The 20333-nt window shown below is 43.8% G+C and overlaps 1 protein-coding gene across 7 annotated transcripts in view; it reads right to left on the bottom strand.

The window, feature by feature from the left end:
* Positions 1 to 20333, bottom strand: part of LOC101096853 (contactin-associated protein-like 3) — a 195586-nt gene that overhangs the window by 152989 nt on the left and 22264 nt on the right. For 6 of the 7 annotated variants that reach the window (XM_045042673.1, XM_045042675.1, XM_045042677.1 and 3 more), the window contains exon 2: positions 9930 to 10040. The exons of the other annotated variant lie outside the window; for it this stretch is intronic. In XM_045042673.1, the coding sequence (XP_044898608.1) occupies positions 9930 to 10040 (111 nt within the window). The remainder of the gene's footprint in view (positions 1 to 9929; positions 10041 to 20333) is intronic. 7 annotated transcript variants of the gene reach the window in all.

Here is a 20333-nt window from a genome sequence, read left to right as displayed (position 1 = left end):
CAAGTAAGTGGTGAAGTTGAGACCACTGCCAAGGTCATTATTCCATTGTCTCAAACGGGATCTCACCCGGTTGTGAGGGTCCTTAGCTCCCTGGCACGCATCCTAATTCACAGAAGCTTTACTCGGAGTTCCGGGCGGGGCCCAGGGCGACAGGGAAGGGCACCAGACTGTCCCCCTGGGAAAGAAGGGCCAGCACGCAGACACCCCCAGATGTCCCCACTCAGAGATCCTGGGGTTCGACACGCTGAAGCCCGTGTCACAACCCTGCCGACATTGCTGAGGGTCTCGGCACATTTGCTGCAGCTCGGATTCCTTAGGAAGCAACCCCAGCTACCTACACAGGGCGTTTCGGGCTCTCAGGAAGGAGCCAGCACAGAAACCCCGCTCTGGGTCTGCCTAGGTGTGCTCCGATCCCCTTCTGGATCCCCTTCCCGAAGAGCTTCCTGCATTCCTGGGCAGGGGGGAGGGTGGGGGAGGCAGGAGGTGGGGGGTGGCGAGTGGGGAGGGACGTTTCCCAAAGAGTGCATCCCTAAGGGGAAAGTGACACGCGGGTGCCTACTTGTGAACCAGATTGCTATACGCAGTGCAAAGGTAGCCTGTAATGGTTCTGTGAACAGACAAGTCCACAGTTAAATAAAAATAGGGGCGCGCTGGTCGGTTTGAGATTTGTCTGCGAGGCCATGAACCATCCACGTGTGGCTCCCGGAAGCTCCCTCTGTGTGCTGCATCCCCGGGGAAAACTCTCGATGCCCTCTGGCACCGAGCGTGCGTTACCGCGGCTCCTTCTGCGAAAAATAAACAAAAACCTATCGAGACGGCGTGTCTCCTTTTGCTGGGCTCACGTATGTTCCTGACCGGGTTTTCCAGGAACGTATATCCTCGAGAAGCACTCAGATCTGAGTCGATGTGAGGCTTTTCAGTTCTTATTTGTTTGCAGTTCGGCACGGACAAGACTGTGAGAGGATTCTGCTAATTTCTCACCTGAGAAATAGAACGAGAATTGCCCGGCAAGCCTCGAACCGTCTGAACATGTAATCGGTCCCTCGTTTACGACCGAATAAAATGTGGGACGGAGCCTCCTCATATCCCGTGAAATCTCCATGTTTACGAGGAGTGGCAAGTCTGGGACGTGTCCTAATTCCGCGAAGGCATCATTCCAGAGGCCCCCTGAGTTGTTCAGAACAGACAGGAGGGCAGTCAACCCTCGAGGCCAACGGGAACAGCAGCACCTCCCTCTGCTGCGTCCAGACGACCAGGGAGGGCAGGGGTCCAGGCACCGAGCTCCCCCCTCCTCACGGATTTCCACTGCTTTTCTTAAGGCTCTGTCTCCTTTTCTAAAAATCAAATACGGTGCGGGATCATGTCAGGAGACGCAAGGGTGAGACGCTCAGAAATAAAACCAAGGCCACTCAATGATCCGCCCATTTGTGGCCGCTCGGTCAGCCAAACGCCTCTGGGAAAAAACGCCACTGACACTAAAACTTACATTCCCTTTAAGGATGTCGTGCGGCTCAATTCGTAACCATCTGTAAGCACGCCGTGAGGGCCTCGGATGAAAAGAGTCACGTACAGATTACCTGTTCTACCAAATAGGGTGTTCTAATGAATGCGAAAAAGAGGAGACCCGGTGCTGACGGGGAGCCCTTTGGGAGGGGGCACAGGAGGGCCCTTGAATGCGTCAGAGCAAAGCCTGTCCCGTTTGATTTCCTTAGAGGAAACGTGGCGACAGGAAAAGAGCCGAGCTGCGAGAATCCTGAGATCAGTGAGCCCCTGAATCACCGTCTCCCAGGCGGCCCCTAGTCCGGGCAGGTCTCTGCAGAGCTGTAGAGCGGCTGACCTCAGGGCCCAGCGAGAGGTCCCATCAGCCTCTGTCACGGGCTACGAACTTCCTGCGTCACAAGAGACGTGTGCCGTTCAGGGCTCCCGTGTGCTTTGATTTTAACGTGGCATCCAGGTACCATGAGGGATCCCAGGGGCCTCACGAAAGATTCCTGATTGGACCTGACCACTTTGGCAGAAAGGAAGGTCACCTTAGCAGGTGCACTTTTACCAGGGGTCCTGAAGAGAATAAAAAAAAAAAAGGAAATCCCTAGAAGGGGCAATACAGCTAAATGTGGGTGGATGGGAGACCCTGGAGAAGCGTGTGAAGGGATCAGACAAAATACAGCTCTGTAGGGATGATGCGTATTAAAAGTTCAGTGAACGAAGACATCATAATATATGCCAAAGGTACGTTAACAGTTGGAACACCCGGGTGGCCCAGTCAGTTAAGCGTCCAGCTCCTTTTTTTTTTTTTAACATTCGTTTATGAGAGACAGAGAGAAAGAGTACGAGCAGGGAAGGGGCAGAGAGAGAGAGGGAGACACAGAATGTGAAGCAGACTCCAGGCGCTGAGCTGTCAGCACAGAACGCGACACAGGTCTTGAACCCATGAACCGTGAAATCACGACCTGAGCTGAAGTCAGACACTTAACCAACTGAGCCACCCAGGCGTCCCAAGCGTCCAGCTCTTGATTTCGGCTCAGGTCACGACCTCACGGTTCGTGGGTTGGAGCCCCACATTGGGCTCTGTGCTGACAGTGCAAAGCCTGCTTGGGATTCTCTCTCTCTCTCTCTCTCTCTCTCTCTCTCTCTCTCTGCCCTTCCCCCGCTCACATTCCTGCTCTCTCTCTCTCAAAATAAATAAATTTTTTTAAAAGGTATTGTTAAATAAATAACTTATATAAACCTCTCTGTGTATTATGAGTGATACAAAAAGTGAATTCATTCGAAAAGAGCCCAGACTAGAATTTTCTGGACAACTATTTTAGAATGTGATAAGCCCTTAGAAAGGCTGCCACACACCATGTGGGAAGTTGCCCCGTTTGTCACAGGCACTGCTGACTCTTGGAAAAGTGAAAACTCTCATGGCAAAATCATGGCCGCCGCGAGGCGCTTACTATGCAGATTATAAACACCACAAATAACTCTGAAAAGTTAAGTTGCTGTGTTTTTTCACTCTTTTTTGTCCAGCAAATCCTGGTGGCCAGTGACCATTATACCACTGAGCCCCAGAGAAGCCAAGAGGGCAAAGAACAACTCAGAAAAATAGGAACCCCAGTGCGTGAGGAGTTGGTGTGGCACAGGAAGAGAAGGTGGGAACCGGGGGCCTTGGAAAGAGCCGGAATGGAGGACGAGTGAAGGTGGCTGCACAAGGTGAGTCAGACATCTTTGCTCGGGGATGAAGCCCGTGGACCAAGAAAAGGGAGAGGAATAAGCAAAGAGCAGAGGACCGGCTTTGGCTTGGCTTCCGCTGGAATTCTGGGAGATGCGCTGGTAGGGGCCACGCAGTCACTAACTGTTTGCCAAATGTTGCCTGCTTTCTCCCTTCTGGGCATGTGGAGGACAGCAGTCCAGGCCCCTTGCAGGGGGGGCAAGGCTACATGACCAACTCTGGCCAACAAGCCGCGAGTGGAAGTGACAGGTCACTTCTGGGCCTAAGTTGCCAGGACAAAACCATGCGGTGCTCTTTTCCCCTCGGCATGGTGACCCAGAATTCGCCAGTGGCCATCAAAAGGGGACACAGAAGTTAAAATGAGAGTCCCGACTCGATCTGAACAGAAGGTCAACTTGGCAAGAGCAAGTTAAACGTGTAACGGAGGGCTCAGGCCGGAAACCAGGTGAGACTCACGGTCAGATCTCAGGGAGCCCGGAAGTGACATGGGACGTATATTCCTCAAGGGACAGATGACCCAGGGAGTGCGGCCTTGCCAAGAAAGCACCATGAGGTATAACCACCATGGGCTTTGGGAGAGGATGCCAACTAACCCGCAGGGTTAAGAGCCAACAACCTACCCTCAGCGGACAGCAGAGGGAGTCCCTCCCACCATGCAGCTCCAGGAGGGCATGAGCCCGTCCTCACCCAAACGTGGTCTTGAAAAGAGCAGGAAAAAATGCTCAGAAATCTGAGCATCTCCAGGAGACACTCAGCCACCCGTCAGAGGCCACTGAATCTGGAAGAGAGGGAGGACTCCCTCCTCCTAGGGTAACTCTATAATTTTGGGCTGCTTGGGAGAGAAAAGGACCAACAACACCGCCTCCCTGAAGGTCAGTGGCGACACTGGAAAACGCTGGGTTTGTTCTGGTTTGTCTCATCAAGTACCATAGACTCCATGGCAGGAACCTGGGGACTCTGGAGCTTGAGGAGGGCTCCGGGAGGATCAGAGCAGCTCCGTGTGTGGTCCGTGTGACAACTCTACAGTAAGGTCAGCACACACCTTGCTGTTCGGGCTTCTCTTCCCACGTGCTGCCATCTTGCATTTTAGACAAGCTGTGATTTAATAAAGCTGCACGGCCAGAGACAGCGCTCCGTGCTTAGTACATGGGCATATTTTGCATCAATGCTCTTATGTTTGGCCTGCCCATTGCACTCAGTATCCACAGTGCATCTGCAAAGTTATTTTGGGAAGGAGAGAAGAGAGGAGGGGAGGGGAGGGGAGGGGAGGAGAGGAGGAAGGAAGGAGGAAGGGAGGGAGGGGAAAGAAAGAGGAGAAGGGAAGGGAAGGGAAGGGAAGGGAAGGGAAGGGAAGGGAAGGGAAGGGAAGGGAAGGGAAGGGAAGGGAAGGGAAGGGAAAGAAAATAAATTGTGGTTTAAAAATAGAATGCGCATGGGATGCTTGGATGGCTCAGTCAGTTAAGCATCGACTTTGGCTCAGATCGTGATCTCACAGTTCATGGGTTGGAGCCCCACGTCAGGCTCTGTACTGACAGCTCAGAGCCTGGAGCCTGCTTTGGGTTTTGTGTCTCCCTTTCTCTCTGCCTCTCCCCAGCTTGTGCTCTGTCTCTCTCTCCGTCCCTCTCTGCCCCTCCCCTGCTCGTACTCTCCCAATAACTAATTAAATAAATAAACTTTAAAAAAAAATTAAAAAGAGAATGTGTATTAGTCCTACTAGGTCTAAAAACTTTTAAGGAGGACAGATAAACAGAATTCAGAATCTGGTGTCCAAGACCCTTCACTGCAATTGCTCAGTCTCTCATCTGGGAATACCGGCCAGTTCCATCAGCCTCCTGGCCTGTGAACAAAAGATAGGAATATACAGGAACTGCAATTTAATGAAAAAAAAACATGACATAAAAGTTTACTATTATGAGATTTGCATCAAACATTTTTGAGGTAATATTTTGATGCATGTCGGGAGTTGACACATTTTCACTTTACTTACTCTTTCAATTTTTAAAAACATTTCTTTGTTAAAAACCAATGACTTTTACATCATGTCCTGTTTAGAATATTGCAGAGTTCAAGTAATCGGAGTCCCGATGTTATAAGAAAGCGTATCTAAGCACTTTCCCTAATGTAGTCAGTTTTCTTTATCTTGCTAAAACCTACAGTATAAACTTGTACTTGTCACTCAACTTCATTACCAAGAAATAAATATTGTAAATCTGAGGACAGTTTCTGAAATGCTCAGCCATGAACTGTATTGGCATCATTAGACAAAAATCTTTCCTGACTCTGCCCAGTAATGCAGTCTGCATTTTATGGGCTCAATGTCTCCATACGGGAAAGATGGAAAATTCGAAGAGAAAAGAAAACACCTAGTCAGTTCAGTTTTCCCCCATTTACTTTCTGTGTGCAATAACTAACGTGGTATCCTGAAATGCCGTGTTTGAGAAAGTTGTTTATTTTTATTTTTTAGTGTTTACTTATTTTTGAGAGAGAGACAGAGTGCAAACAGGGGAAGGGCACAGAGAGAGGGAGACACAGAATCGGAAGCAGGCTCCAGGCTCCAAGCTGTCAGCACAGATCCTGACACGGGGCTCGAATTCACAGACTGCGAGATCATGACCTGAGCCGAAGTCGGACACTTAACCGACGGAGCTACCCAGGTTCCCCTAAGTTTATTTTTTTTAATGCTTATTTATTTTGAGAGAGAGAAAAAGAGAACAAGTGGGGGAGGGGCAGAGAGAGAGGGAGGGAGAGACAGAGTCCCAGGCAGGTCCCACGCCACATTGTCAGCATGAAGCCTGACACGGGGCTCGATCCCACAAAGTGTGAGATCATGACCTGAGCTGAAATCAAGAGTTGGGTGCTTAACTGACCAGGTGCCACAATAAAGTTAAGTTTAAAGCACTCTCACTGCATTGTCACCAATGACGTGACTTGCTGCATTAAAACCCATGATGTTCAGCATCCGGGTGAGGAACAGAGCAGCTCGTCTGTCTCAAAGTGAGTGTTCATGCAAGCATTTGAAAAGGGGAACACACAGGGAGGACAGCACGTGTGCATGTTTCTTCCTAGTCAATTTCAAATAGCTTCCGGCAAGACCACGCATCTCACCATCACGCCTGCACTTACAGATCACATGACTGAAAAGAACATGGTGTCCAGAGCTGGAAAACAGCCTCTGCAGTGCTACTGAGCCAGCTGGAGGAAGGGTCACCCGGAGTAACAATAATTGGAAAAACACAGAAGGCTATTTCACAAGCAAAATGCAGAGTGCAAGTCCAGCATGGCTTACTAGAACATAGTTGGCGGGGAGGGGCTGTTTTTGTTAATTAACTTTTGTCTGCATGAACTTGGGAGTACAAAGAGTCTTTAGGAGATTTTTGAGAAGACAGATATGAAGTCAAGCATGTTCTTATTTATATTATACAGCCAGATTCCTGCAGTCTTGATTTTGCATAAGAAATATTAGATAACTTGTAATTTTAGGAAATATTCAATTTAATATTGATGGAAACAAAATCAGCCAATATGAACGATCCAACCCAATTTTCAAGGACTTTACACTTTTATCTAATGGCATCAATTTTCTGGAGCAGGTACATGAATAAATGTATGTGTCTATGATTTACTTCTTAAAATCTATCAGTTTTGAAAAATTACACATTCAGGCACATGGGGATGCTAACTTTTCAGCAATTTATGTTCCTTTGTATAAAACAGTAGCGTGCATTGCATCAGTGTGGGCATTTTGTGCAATGTATCATCGGGAACCCAACTCCGGACATCAAAATGGGAACTTTAAGGGAACCCGAATAGAGATTTCAAAAATAAATTACAGGAGCACTTAGTCTTATGTTGAAAGATGATACTAACTCAGCATTATCTCCACAATGACTGGCACTTCCATTAGAGAACTCACAAGAAAACACGGAAAAACATGTGGTTACGTAGGAGTCAGGAGTCATGGCTTTCTGAGCCCCTTGAACCCCGCTCTCCCCTTTGACTTGCAGATATATATCCTTACTACTCCATGCAGTGATCAGCTATATATAAAATTCCCGGAAGAGGCCATGATATTTCAGATATTTCTAATTTTTCATACAAAGTCGTAAAAGCTCAATGACTTCTATGCAAAATAAGAAACTAGGAAGGTAAGAAAGACCACCTTCTTTAAAACCTCCAAGTCCCACAACACAGACCAAGGAAACTAGTCATACAATCAGGTAGTCTAACAAGATCTTCGCCAGCAGATCACGCACAGAAGTTTCAAAAAAGCTAAAACTATTATGTATGAAGAATCATCATCATCATTATAATCATCCACATTTTATACAATTCACATTTTGCATCGTAATACCCTAAACTGAAGTGAACCAACACGTTCTCCAGCATTTACAAAGGCAAAGGAAATGGCAGGAAAGAATCTGGGATGCTGGCTTTTAACAGAAAATATATACAGATAATCCTTCCGAAGGAATATTGATTGATAAACTGTGTACCTCAGTCTCATTTTAGGAATGCGTATGAAATCAGATGGTAAAATGAAGGAACAGTCAGTGAAATGTGCATTGTGTACAATCTGAGTAGCAACAACCTCGTCAGTTGATTGCCACTCTCTTAAAAAAATTAAATTTGCAAAGAGAGTGGTCTGAACATAATAAATAAGCTTTATACTTACCATTTTATAAAGGCTGCTTATCATATGCTGTTATTAATTTCTTAATTAAATGTAGTAGAAATAAATTCATCTCAAACATCAGGATTTTCCCTTCTAATGTTTATAAACTTCCCAGTGTCACCATACTGACAGCACAAGAGGCCTGAATCATAAAGATATTCTGTCCCTGCAAATCAGAAACACAATACACAGGCCCGTTGGGATTCTTTAAACTAATTAAATATGGTGCTTATTTAGTTTTGACAGTCTTTGGGCAACCACTGGAAAGTTTAGATGTTGAGCTGGCTATTAGAGTAACCACCAGACCAAAAATAGTAAATTTGATCATTTATTTTTTTAATGTTTATTTATTTATTTTGAGACAGAGAGAGAGAGAGGACATGTGCGAGCCCAAGAAGGGGAGGGGCAGAGAGGGGGAGAGAAAATGTCAAGCAGGCACCATGCCATCAGCACAGGACCCGACTCGGGGCTCAGACTCACAAACAGTGAGATCATGACCTGAGCCGACATCAAGGGTTGGACACTTAACCAACTGCGCCACCCAGGCGCCTCTGATCATTTAATTATTAATTGGAACCTAGCTTCAAATGAAAAGATATTTTTACTGGAATGCTAAAAATTATCATGAATGATGCTTTGTAATTATCTGGAGGAGTAAATATCTGGCCAGAAATGCTTCTTCATAGTAAACGGCCATGAAGGTGGTCGTCGGGTCAACAGCGGGCATGCTCTCCCACCCTAAACTCACCAAAAGTCTTCATTGTGTCCTTACTCCGCCCTTGCAGTCTATTTGGCCACTTACTGGGTTCCCACACTTGATTTTTAAGGACATAATAAAATTCAAGCTATACTTAAACTATGATCTTAGAAATACCAAAGGAAGGGAGAAAAATACTCAGTTCCTTAGTAATATCTGCAGACTTTACATTTATAAGGGACACGGTTAATTTAAAATTTTACTTTCTGGGGCGCCTGGGTGGCTCAGTAGGTTAAACGTCCGACTTCGGCTCAGGTCATGATCTCACGGTCCGTGAGTTCGAGCCCCGCGCCGGGCTCTGTGCTGACAGCTCAGAGCCTGGAGCCTGTTTCATATTCTGTGTCTCCCTCTCTCTCTGACCCTCCCCCATTCATGCTCTGTCTCTCTCTGTCTCAAAAATAAACGTTTAAAAAATATTTTTTTAAATAAAATTTTACTTTCTGAATTAATCTCACCAAAAAATGCATCTATCCCTTTACTTTTAGGGAATCTCTACACCCAACATGGGAGCTCAAACTCATGACCCCAAGATCAAGAGTCACCCACTCTTCTGACTGAGCTAGCCAGGTGCCCCTAATCTATCCCTTGAAAAGGTAGTAAAATATTTGATTTTTAAGTATGCTTATTAACTTATTTTAATCCACTGAACTAGTATTTGTGCAAAAGATAAAAAGTAATTTAATCAGTGACACTCAAGAAGCAAGAGTGAATGAATGCATCTCCAAAAAAGAAAGCCATTAGCTCCCTTCCCACCCATAGGAAGGGAATCTGTTTTCAACAGGAGCTGTCACCCAGGTACCTGCCAGGCCACGTCCTGGGACGGAACCGTTTCCCCATCACGATCCCATGGCAGCTTCACATCGCACGGATGCCAGGCAGTGGCTTGTTAAGTGTTCCCCAGTGCCTGTGACACTGGCTCATTCACTCGTTTTAGTTACTCATGAGAAGCATACTTGACTAGTCACCCACCCAGAGTGTTCTAAAACTAAAAAAGGATGATAAAATAGGAAATAGTCTAGAGCCTCCAATAATTCCCTTCTGATTTGAACCTCATTTACGATCATTTGCTAGCAACCAACAGGGAAGGGAGATGTCAAAACAAACAAAAGAGATTAATACTAAAGAAGGAGGGAGCTAGCAAAATGATAACATGTTGAACCTGCTTCCTCATTTTCATTAAACTGCGATACAATTACTTTTTGAACCGCAAGAATGAATATTAACGAAGAATAATTATTCTGAGGCAGAATCATGATGGATTAGCAACAAGACGGCATCAGACTCACCATCTCTGCGATTAAGACTTGCAAACCCAGGGCCGTGGCTGCTGGACAGCTCCGAGGAGCTGCTGAAGGACGCTCGAGGCAAGGTGGATGCCAGCGGGGCGTCACAGCTATCTGTGCGGAAAATACCAAGTTCAGGTTAACCCACTGCTCGAGGCTGTTCTGTCTTCTTCTCTCCTTCCCTCTCTTCTTCCCTCCCACCCTTGCTCCTGTCCTTCCTTCTTTCTTTTTTTAGTTGACAGGCTAAGAAAATGTGAGAACCTGCAGCAAACAAACATCAGCCTTAAGCAGAAACGTGTTAGTAAATGTACAACCACGGTCTCCTAAAGCAAATAAAAGCCCTGATTGGGAACCTTGGCCATTTTTCCGTGGTGTAAAGATTCCCATGGTGGCCACTTCGAAGCTGTCAACGTGACATCATCGATCATGGAATTGGAAAGAGGCTCACACATGTCACGTCATTAGATAGTATTTCCACCATATGCAAATACAAGATACAGAAACAACATCCAGCGCACAAATAAATAGAAAAAGGCCATGAAATTAAGTAATTAAGCTGTGTGTTTGGAAAATTTACCTTTGTTTTTACCATGATTTACTTAATTGTAACTTCCTATCATTTCATCTTTAATGACGGCTGTATTTTAACAGCTGACTTAACAAAATTCATGAGAAGTTAGTGATTGGCTCTTGCTAGCTGCTAAAAGTTGGCTCCAGCCCACTGCCCCTCAATGGGGAACTATTAGAAGAATTTCCTTTAAAATCAAAAAGAAGATTTTAATAGGCATCACCACTTCTGTTGAATGCTTCTCTGAAAGGCCTATCAGTACATAAGAGAACATTTAAAAATTAAAAGCACAGAATTGGGAAAAAACAAAAAAAGGAACTGTCATCACTTCCAGATGATATGACTGTGCAGGTAGAAAATCCAAAAGTAACTGACGAGCTTAATAGCCCGATTTCATTTTAAACTCAATCTAGGGTTAGAAAATAAATTAACCAGAATATCAAATAATAACAAAACACATAAAGTATCTAAGAATGAATCTTCCAAAACTGAAAAACATTTATGGGGATTATTATAACAACTGTATTGAAAGACATTACATAAAATACTGACTCCAGCCATCGCCAACAGGAAGACCGTATTTTTAAAGGATCAGTCGTCCCCAGGTTGATCTAAAGATTCATTAGAAGTCCAATGAAAAGCCTAAGAGGGCTTTTCAGACACACTGAATCAAGGAACCCTGCCTGACCTGGTTCATAACATGGAATACAAATGATTTCAGAAGCCTATAAAGACAAATAGAAAACAAAAAACAAAAACGACACCTTCACTTTCATTAACCTCTAGCTAAAATTCAGCATTTTCTTTAATCGTAAATACAGGCAAATCACAATGTTTTCAGTAGTGCCCACGAATTTGTTACCATCCTAAGTTACAGACGTTTTGATGGCAGTCATTGTTGTCACGGCTATCTAGAAATATTATTTACGATTCTCATTACTTCAAAATAGCAATATTCAACTCACCACCGGATTTTGTTATTTAATGTGCTAATAACTAAGGAGACTTATTATATTACAATTTCTAATTTATTGATATCAGCATTTCACTATAATTAGCTTTCTTCCCAATCATACACACACACACACACACACACACACACACACACACACATGGGTGTGCACACTGGAAGCACAAAGCTGTTGAGTTATTACTGGGGCATCATTAATATTTCAGAAAATTCCAGAGGAGGGGGGTTGTCTACAGTTCACAGTCAACAGTGCTAACTTGAGTGTTAGCCTAGAACTTTCTCAGGGGATGCCAGCACGTTGAACAGACCAGGCCCGCATTATTCTGCCTGTACGTAAAGAGGTCCCGGGGGCCTCGCCACTACCTTGAAGGTTGAGACCAAGACAGGATTATTTCCACTAATGTCCGTCTTGGGAAGCCTGCTCTTTTCCCAGCCTTGGCCGCCTCACAGATTCCTTCGAGAGTCTTTCCCGATGCTACCCCGTCAGCCCCCTCCACTCACACCACTGTCATCTCACCATTTACAGTCTCCCCTTAAGCTGGAAACCTAATGAGAACTTAGCATAGATTTTGGAGCCAGACTTGGGTGGGGCTGGCATTGGCCAGGCTGCCTACTCTTCCGGTGGCACTCACCCTTTCCTAAGCCTCAGTTTTCTCATCAGTTCAATGGGAATAACTGTGCAGATAGCGCATAATTATACCATGGGGAGTCAACTCTCCCAGCAGTACAGCAAGGAGTCACTTAACTGTCAATGGGGAGTCACACACTAAGAAGACGGCTATGAGCGTTAAAAGTATTTGCTTTTATTATTCTAACTATCATAAAACAAGTCAGCGCTTCGTAAGTTCCTTCAAAATATTCTAGAAGGACACTTTCGTGTATATGTGGAAGGCAATGTTCAAAGTTCCAAACCATACTGTCATTTTTTTATTCTTTCCTCAAAGAAGACATGAGAAGCTTGGTCTTTAAAAAAAACAAAAAAAAAAAGTAATAGCTTTTGTGATGTAATCCTTCCTTTGGAATAACAATTTATAAAATTTATTTTAAAACTGTCTCTATTTAGTCTAACTCAGAGGCTTCTAAAGACGGTGTTCCAATTTACTCCAACAGAGTAAATCTTGAGAATATGTGTGGTCTAAAACAAGGTGGTCACATCCTATGAGGCACCTGGAGAGGAGCGGCTGTGGACTTGGACAGTGTCTTCCAAGCATTCGGTGTGTTTCTCACTGAATTACATCCACGCAAGGTAAAGCCTCAGGAGTCATCCCAAACCTCCAGTAACTGCGGTTTTCAATCTGAAATGTCTCTATTTTCTACTAAGATTCCTGGAGCAAAAGAGTGTCAAGACCCAATTTCTTTTTCTTTTTCTGGCATCATGAAAAGACATTCGAATCCCACTAAATGAGTATCATTCTTATGAATAATCTGATGAATACTATTTCTGTCCAAAACAACGGAAGATCCCTGAAATGTTTCAAAGCTACAAGAATTATTCACAAATTACGGCTTTTAACAAGTGAAATGGCAAAACAACTTTAAAGAATCACTACTTCTCACTTAGGGGGAGAAGCAACTTGAGAACAGATAATGAGCTTATGAGAATTAACATATGAAAATAGACAGAGAATATTACAGTTAAAGAAGCTAAAGTAATTTTATTTCCCTTCATAATAACCACTCATAGTCATAAGAAGGATTCTACGCAATAATCTTAATTTTGAAATGCATTCATCCGTCAGTGGTCCAAATGTACTCAAGGTTACGTTCTCAGAGAAGCTTAAGGATTCTAACAGAAAGGCGATGATCCATTGTCATGTGTTTTAGAGGAAAAAAAATAAACACACCACAATTGTTCATGATTTATGTATGACTCAGATCAGAGTGCTAGGGACATCCTTGTGTGCACTCTGATATAACAAATTCATATTTATGGAATGCTCAAACCTGGTCTCAGTAGTTGTCCCTATTACAATGCCATTTTAATCAAAAGCCTATTGTTTGTCTCACCAACAGAACAGCCTTAGACTGAAATTATAAAACAATTATTTCAGCTTCCGTTTTTCAAACTCATATCTTTTTTTTTTCCAGATGAAATCTTAGAAATCTGGAACTTCCCACAACTGGGGAACATAGCCAATCTGAGTGTGAAGAGTGGGGGAGGGGCAGAGAGAGAGGGAGACACAGAATCCCAAGCAGGCTCCAGGATCTGAGCTGTCAGCACAGAGCCCGACACAGGGCTCGAACTCACAAGCCTTCAGATCATGACCTGGAGCCAAAGTCGGATGATTAACCGACTGAGCCCCCCAGGCGCCCAGATGCATTACCTTTTGGACAAGATTAACAATTCCTCAACACAGAAAATTCATGGTTGCTGGCTGCTTGTTTTTCGGACTTGAACATACCATAACGGACTCTAGTCCCTGGAATGGACAAGAGAGCGAGTCACAAAGTCCCCTGGAGCTGGACTTCTGGCCCTACTTGCCCTTCCCAAGTGCGCAGCTTGAATCAAGGCCCAGATGCACACAATGCCACGCCCCTTGGCCACTGGACCAGCAAGAACATTTGGACTCAGTAGAGCCTGGTGATACCTGGGAATCTCTCTCTGTCAAGAGGACTAAGACCTGGAGCCGGTCTGTCACTCCAATATCCACCATTCCTGGTGGCCCATCGAGGCCTCTGAGAACTTTGGGAACATCTAGGGCCACCTTCCTGCCCTTCCCGAGGTATACGCTTACAGAGTCCCAATCCATGCAGATTCCCAATCCAGGTCTTCACTACTTTGGACCACAGTACTGAACAAATGTTCTGGGGCATGGGCCCGTTTCCAACCTTCAGAGACATACACCGTGGACAGGAGGTAATGACCCCCCAGAATCTGTAGGACATTCCAAGTTTGTAAGCATGGCATACGGGCTGCTCTAGTGACCCCTGAATAATTCTCCACCCCATCTCACCCACCCCTACCCTCGCTTGCCCCTGAAAATGTGTGCTGCTGTGTGCTCAGACCTGCAACTACCCCATGTGGGTCTCTACTTGGCAATAGCAACTGGGCATTCCATGAGCTTGGACAACTGCACCAGTCTGTGCTGGTTACCTGCGTGACCCTCATGGCCCAGCCTGTTAGAAATTCAGGTGGAGAAAAGCAGAGGTGATTTCAGATTTCTCGTCTGCTCCAATAAGTCACACATTCCAATAATAGAATATAGTTGTATCTCTGGGAGAACAAAGTCAGAAAGGGCACATTATTCCAAGTTCCTGGCTACTTTATTTAATAATTGCACACCCGTCCATTAGTACAGTCCAAAGTGAAACACTTTTGTTTTTACTTCTAGGCTTCCTCTCTTATCATAACGTATGTCATGAATTATCTCAAAGATTTGGTTTATGTTCACTGTATTGAATCACAGCTGTTGAATGAATACATCGAGATCCAGATGTTGCCTATGAAATTACTCCTCAGCAATGAAGGATTCGCTGTTTATTGTAAATCAAATAGTAACACTACAAAAACAACTTGCCATTAATTTTAGTGATGCGATATAGCAAATTAATATCCATTAACTGCACCTATTATTAGGTATGAATGTGAAATAATCATTGTTCTTACGATTAAATTATACCTCATGTTCCCTCCAGCTGACTGAATTCATACTGGTAGTGTTTCCTCTTTTAGATCAAAGCATTTGTAAAATGCCTTACATGTTTTTGAGAAAATTTTAAATTACAAAATAGTATATTCCAAATTCTGAAATCCAAATGGTAGGTAAGATGTAGCTGGGCAGATATTTGCTAATAAAAGGAGCTTCCAGGGGTGCCAAGGTGGGCTCAGTTGGTTAAGCTTCCGACTTCGGCTCAGGTCATGATCTCACACGTTGTGAGTTCGAGCCCCACGTCGGGCTCTGAGCTGACAGCTCAGAGCCTGGAACCTGCTTCCAATTCTGTGTCTCCCTCTCTCTCTGCCCCTCCCCCACGCATGCTCTGTTTCTCAAAAATGAATGTTAAAAAAAAATTTTTTTTAAAAGAAGTTTCCTGCCTACTGATCTGACTTTAAACTTCCAGAAAATCTGTAACTCAAATACACAAAATCACCTTTGAAAAAGTCTTCTTGTTAGAACACAAATCAATAAACTTAAAAATAGGAAATCAGTGGAGAAAATCAATAAAACCAAAAGTTGGCTCTTTGAAAAGATCAGTAAATGATTCTAGCCAAGCTGGCTTAAAAAAGAGAAAGAGAGAAGACAAAAATTATCAGTATCAGAAATGAAAGACAGAACATCACTACAGATCCCATGGACATTAAATGGCTAATAAAGAAGTAATACGGACAACTCTTTGCCCACAAATTTGATAATCTAGATGATATGTGAGGGTTGATGGGGGGTGGGAGGGAGGGGAGGGGAGGTGATGGGTATTGAAGAGTGTGTCTTTTGGGATGAGCACTGGGTGTTGTATGGAAACAAATTTGATAATAAATTTCATATATTAAAAAAATAAAAACAAAACAAAATAAAAAAAAAGATAATCTAGATGATATGGACTCCTTATAAGATCTAATCTGCCAAATTCACACAAGAAGGAAGACAATCTGTATGGGCCTATATCTATCAGAATTTGAATCTATAATTAATAACCTTCCAAAGCAGAAAGTACCAGGTCTAAATGGCTTCAGTGGTAAATTCTACCAAACATTTAAGGAAAAAATTTTATCAATTCTCTACAAATTCTTTCAGAAGACAGAAGCAGAGGGAATACTTTCTAATTCATTTTATGACAACTGAATTACCATGGTACCGAAGCCAATCATTGATTTTACAAGAAAAGAAACCTATAGACCAATATCTCTCATAAATATAGATGCAAAATCCTCAACAAAACATTAGCAAACTGAATCCAACAATGTATAAAGAGAATTATATACCATGAACAGGTGGAATTTATCCCAGGTATACAAGACTGATTCAACAACATTCAAAAAGCAATTAATCTAACCCACCACATCAACAAGCTAAACAAGAAAAATCAGTCGTTTAAACAGATGCACAAAAAAAGTATTTGACAAAATCCAACACCTATTCATAGTAAAAACTCTTAAACTAGGAACAGAGGGGAACTTCCTCAACTTGAAAAAGGATATCTACAAAAAACCTACTGTGAAATCATACTTGACAGTGACAAACTTAAAACTTTCCCACTAAGATCAGTAACGAGACAAGGACGTCCCATTCTTTTTCAAAATCCTACCGGAAGTCTTAATTGATGCAATGAAACAAGAAGAGGAAATAAAAGGGATACAGATCGGGAAGGAAGAAATCTGTCGTTGTTCACAAATGACACGATCATCTATGTAGAAAATTCCAAAGAATTGACAAAAAAAACAACAACCCTGAAACTAATAAGCCAAGAGGATATAAAGTTAACACAGAAAAATCAAATAGTTTTCTATATACCATTAATGAATAAGTTGAATTTAAAATAAAAACACACCATTTACATTAAGGCCCGCCCAAAATTATGGAATACTTGGGCATAAATCTAACAAAATATGTACAAGATGTCTATGAGAAGAACTATAAACACGGATGCATAAAATCAAAAAAAGACTAAATAAATGGAGAGATATTCCATACTCCAGAATAGGAAGACTCAATACTGTTAGGATGTCAGTTCTTCCAATTTGGTCTATCAACCAAGGTAGTCTCAATCAAAATCCCCGCGAGTTACTTTGTGGCTGTCAACAAAGCGATTCTAAAGTTTACGTGGAGAGAAAAAACAACCCAGAATAGCCAACACAAGGTTAAAGTTGGAGGACTGACACCACTCGGCTTCAAGACTTACTACAAAGCCACGGCGATCAAGATGATGCGTTATTGGCAAAAGAACTTGACAAACAGATCAGTAGAACAGAACAGAGCCCAGAAGCAGACCCACACAATACAGCCGCCTTATCTTTCAAAGGAGAAAAAGGCAACACAATGGAGAAAAGAGAGTCTTTTCTTTTTTTTTGAAAGAATTAGATTAGCACTTTATTTTTTTATATTAAATATAATTTATGGTCAAACTGGTTTCCATACAACACCCAGTGCTCATCCCAACAGCTGCCCTCCTCAATGCCCATCACCCACTTTCCCCTCTCCCCCACCCCACCCCCCCACCAACCCTCAGTTTGTTTTCAGTATTTAAGAGTCTCTTATGGTTTGCCTCCTTCCCTCTCTGTAACTTTTTTCCCCCTTCCACTCCCCCATGGTCTTCTGTTAAGTTTCAGGATCCACACATGAGTGAAAAAATATGGTATCTGTCTTTCTCTGCCTAGCTTATTTCACTCAGCATAATACCCTCCAGTTCTATCCACATTGCTACAAATGGCCAGATTTCATTCTTTCTCGTTACCAAGTAGTATTCCATTCTCTATAAAAACCACATCTTCTTTTTCCATTCGTCAATTGATGGACAGTTAGGCTCTTCCCATAATTTGGCTATTGTTGAAAGCGCTGCTCTAAACATTGGGGTACAAGTGCCCCTATGCATCAGCCCTCCTGTATCCCTTGGGTCAATTCCTAGCAGTGCTATTGCTGGGTCATAGGGTAGATCTATTTTTAATTTTTTGAGGGACCTCCACACTGTTTTCCAGAGCGGCTGCACCAGTTTGCATTCCCACCAACGGTGCAAGGGGGTTCCCGTTTCTCCACACCCGTTCTAGCATCTATAGTCTCCTGATTTGTTCATGTAAGCCACTCTGACCGGCATGAGTTGGTATTTGAAAAAGATACATCCGACAAAGAACTGTTGTCCAAAATATAAAAAAAACTCTTAAACTCAACAATTAAAAAAAAAAAAAAAAAACTCCATCTCAAAGATGGTCCAACGACTTCCAGGCACCTCCACAAAGAAGATACGCAGATGTCAGATAAACATGTAACAAGAGACTCAACACGATATGTCATCAGGGAAAATGGAAATTAAAACAATGAGATACCAACACGCACCCATCAGAAGGGCCAACACCTGGAACACTGCCAACAGAAAATGCTGGCGAGGGCGTAGACCAAGAGGAACTCTCATCCACTGCCGGTGGGAATGCAAAATGGCAGTCTTCCTGGAAAGACAATTTGGCACGTTCTTACACAACTAAATATACTCCCGCCATGCATCCCAACAAGTGTACTCCTTGGTATGTGCCCAAAGGAGTTGAAAACTGAATGTCCACACAAAAACACGCACACGTGATTTATAGCGGCTTGATTCGCTGATTGCCAACACTTGGAAGCAAACGCAATATCCTTCAGTAGGTGAATGGATAAAACAAAAAACCTCTGGGTGCCACAACCAGGTAATGGAGTATTTTCAGCAATAAAGAGAAATGAGCTGTCAAGCCATGAAAAAAACATGGAGGAACCTTAAATACCTATTTCTAAGTGAAAGAAGCCAGTGTGAAGAGGCTACATCCAGGTTGACTTCAACTCGACGACATTTTGGAGGAAGCAAAATTATGGAGACGGGAAAGAGGTCAGCAGTTGTCAGTGTTCAGGAAGTGGTCACCAGATTTTGTGTGACACAGCGATGAGGGGTATGTGACATTACACATTTGGCAAATGCTGCAGAATACACACGAAAAGTGAACCCGAACTTGGGTGAACTTTAGGTGGTAATGATGTACCAACCCCAGAGCATCAGTTTGAATAAATGAACCCCTCTGATAGCGGCTGTCGATAACAAGGGAGGCTGTGCATGTGTGGGGGGCAAGGGGGAGATACGGGAAATCTCTGTACCTTCTGCTTAATTCTGCTGTGAACAGAAAACTGCTCTAAAAACTAGTGTCCATTAGACAACGAAGGCTTTCTTTGTATCAACAGCTGAGAATTCACTTAAGAATCAAGGCTGTGATTCAAATAAGTTCCCTGAAGAGGGACATAAACGCTTCATCCTTACGCTGATTTTGATCCAGCTCTCTGTCAAGAAGGCCCTTTGTGAAATTCAGCTCTGGCACTTGGCCCGGCAACCGAAAGGATCAAGTCTATTCCTTCCTGGCTTTAAAAGCACGCACCGCTGCGTGAGTTCCGAACCTCAGAGGAATCACAGCTCTGGAGAGAGAACTTTCCAGTTTCCTCCCCGATTTCCCTGCTTCCGCGCCCTAAAGGAGCCGAGAATTTGGACCCGTTTGAAAGGCAAAACTTTAACAGTCCCAATTATTATCCACCAAGGCCCCTGAAAACTGACATTCAGCAAAAGGCACCAATGACAACTGTGGTTCTAAAAATTACACCTGGTGCCATTTTCATGAATCACCCTGTTCTCGTACGGGGTCAGCAGGTTTTGTAGAGAACCGGTATTTGTCTTTATTTCCTCAGCTTCCAGCACCGTGCCTGCCACGTGGTCAATGTGTGCTGAATTAAATCGGCCATGAGTTGGAGAAACACTTTCTTATTTAAAAATTTTTTTTAATCTTTATTTATTTTTGAGAGAGAGAGAGAGAGAGAGAGAAACAAAGCGTAAGCAGGGGAGGGGCAGAGAGAGAGGGAGACACAGAATACAAGGCAGGTTGCAGGCTCCGAGCTGTCAGCACAGAGCCCGACTCGGGGCTCGAACTCCCGAACCACAAGATCAGGACCTGAACTGAAGCCGGACACTTAACCCACTGAGCCACCCAGGCGTCCCGAGAAAAACTTTCTTGAGTCTCCCTATCTAAGCCCCGGTTCCTCTCCGACGCATACTGAGCTTGCAACACTGAGGCAGCCAAATTCGTCCTGAGAGACAGGGCATGCATTTCCGCGCGGGGTGTGGGACAGGCGTGTCACAGAGGGACGCAGGCAAACACGAGGAGGGGAGAGGGGTCCCCACCAGCCTGCGGAGATAGCGCAGGAAGGATTCGTTG

This window comes from Felis catus, chromosome D4 (assembly GCF_018350175.1).
Source record: "Felis catus isolate Fca126 chromosome D4, F.catus_Fca126_mat1.0, whole genome shotgun sequence".
Classification (NCBI taxonomy): Eukaryota; Metazoa; Chordata; class Mammalia; order Carnivora; family Felidae; genus Felis; species Felis catus.
This window is presented reverse-complemented; position numbering and strand designations above follow the sequence as displayed.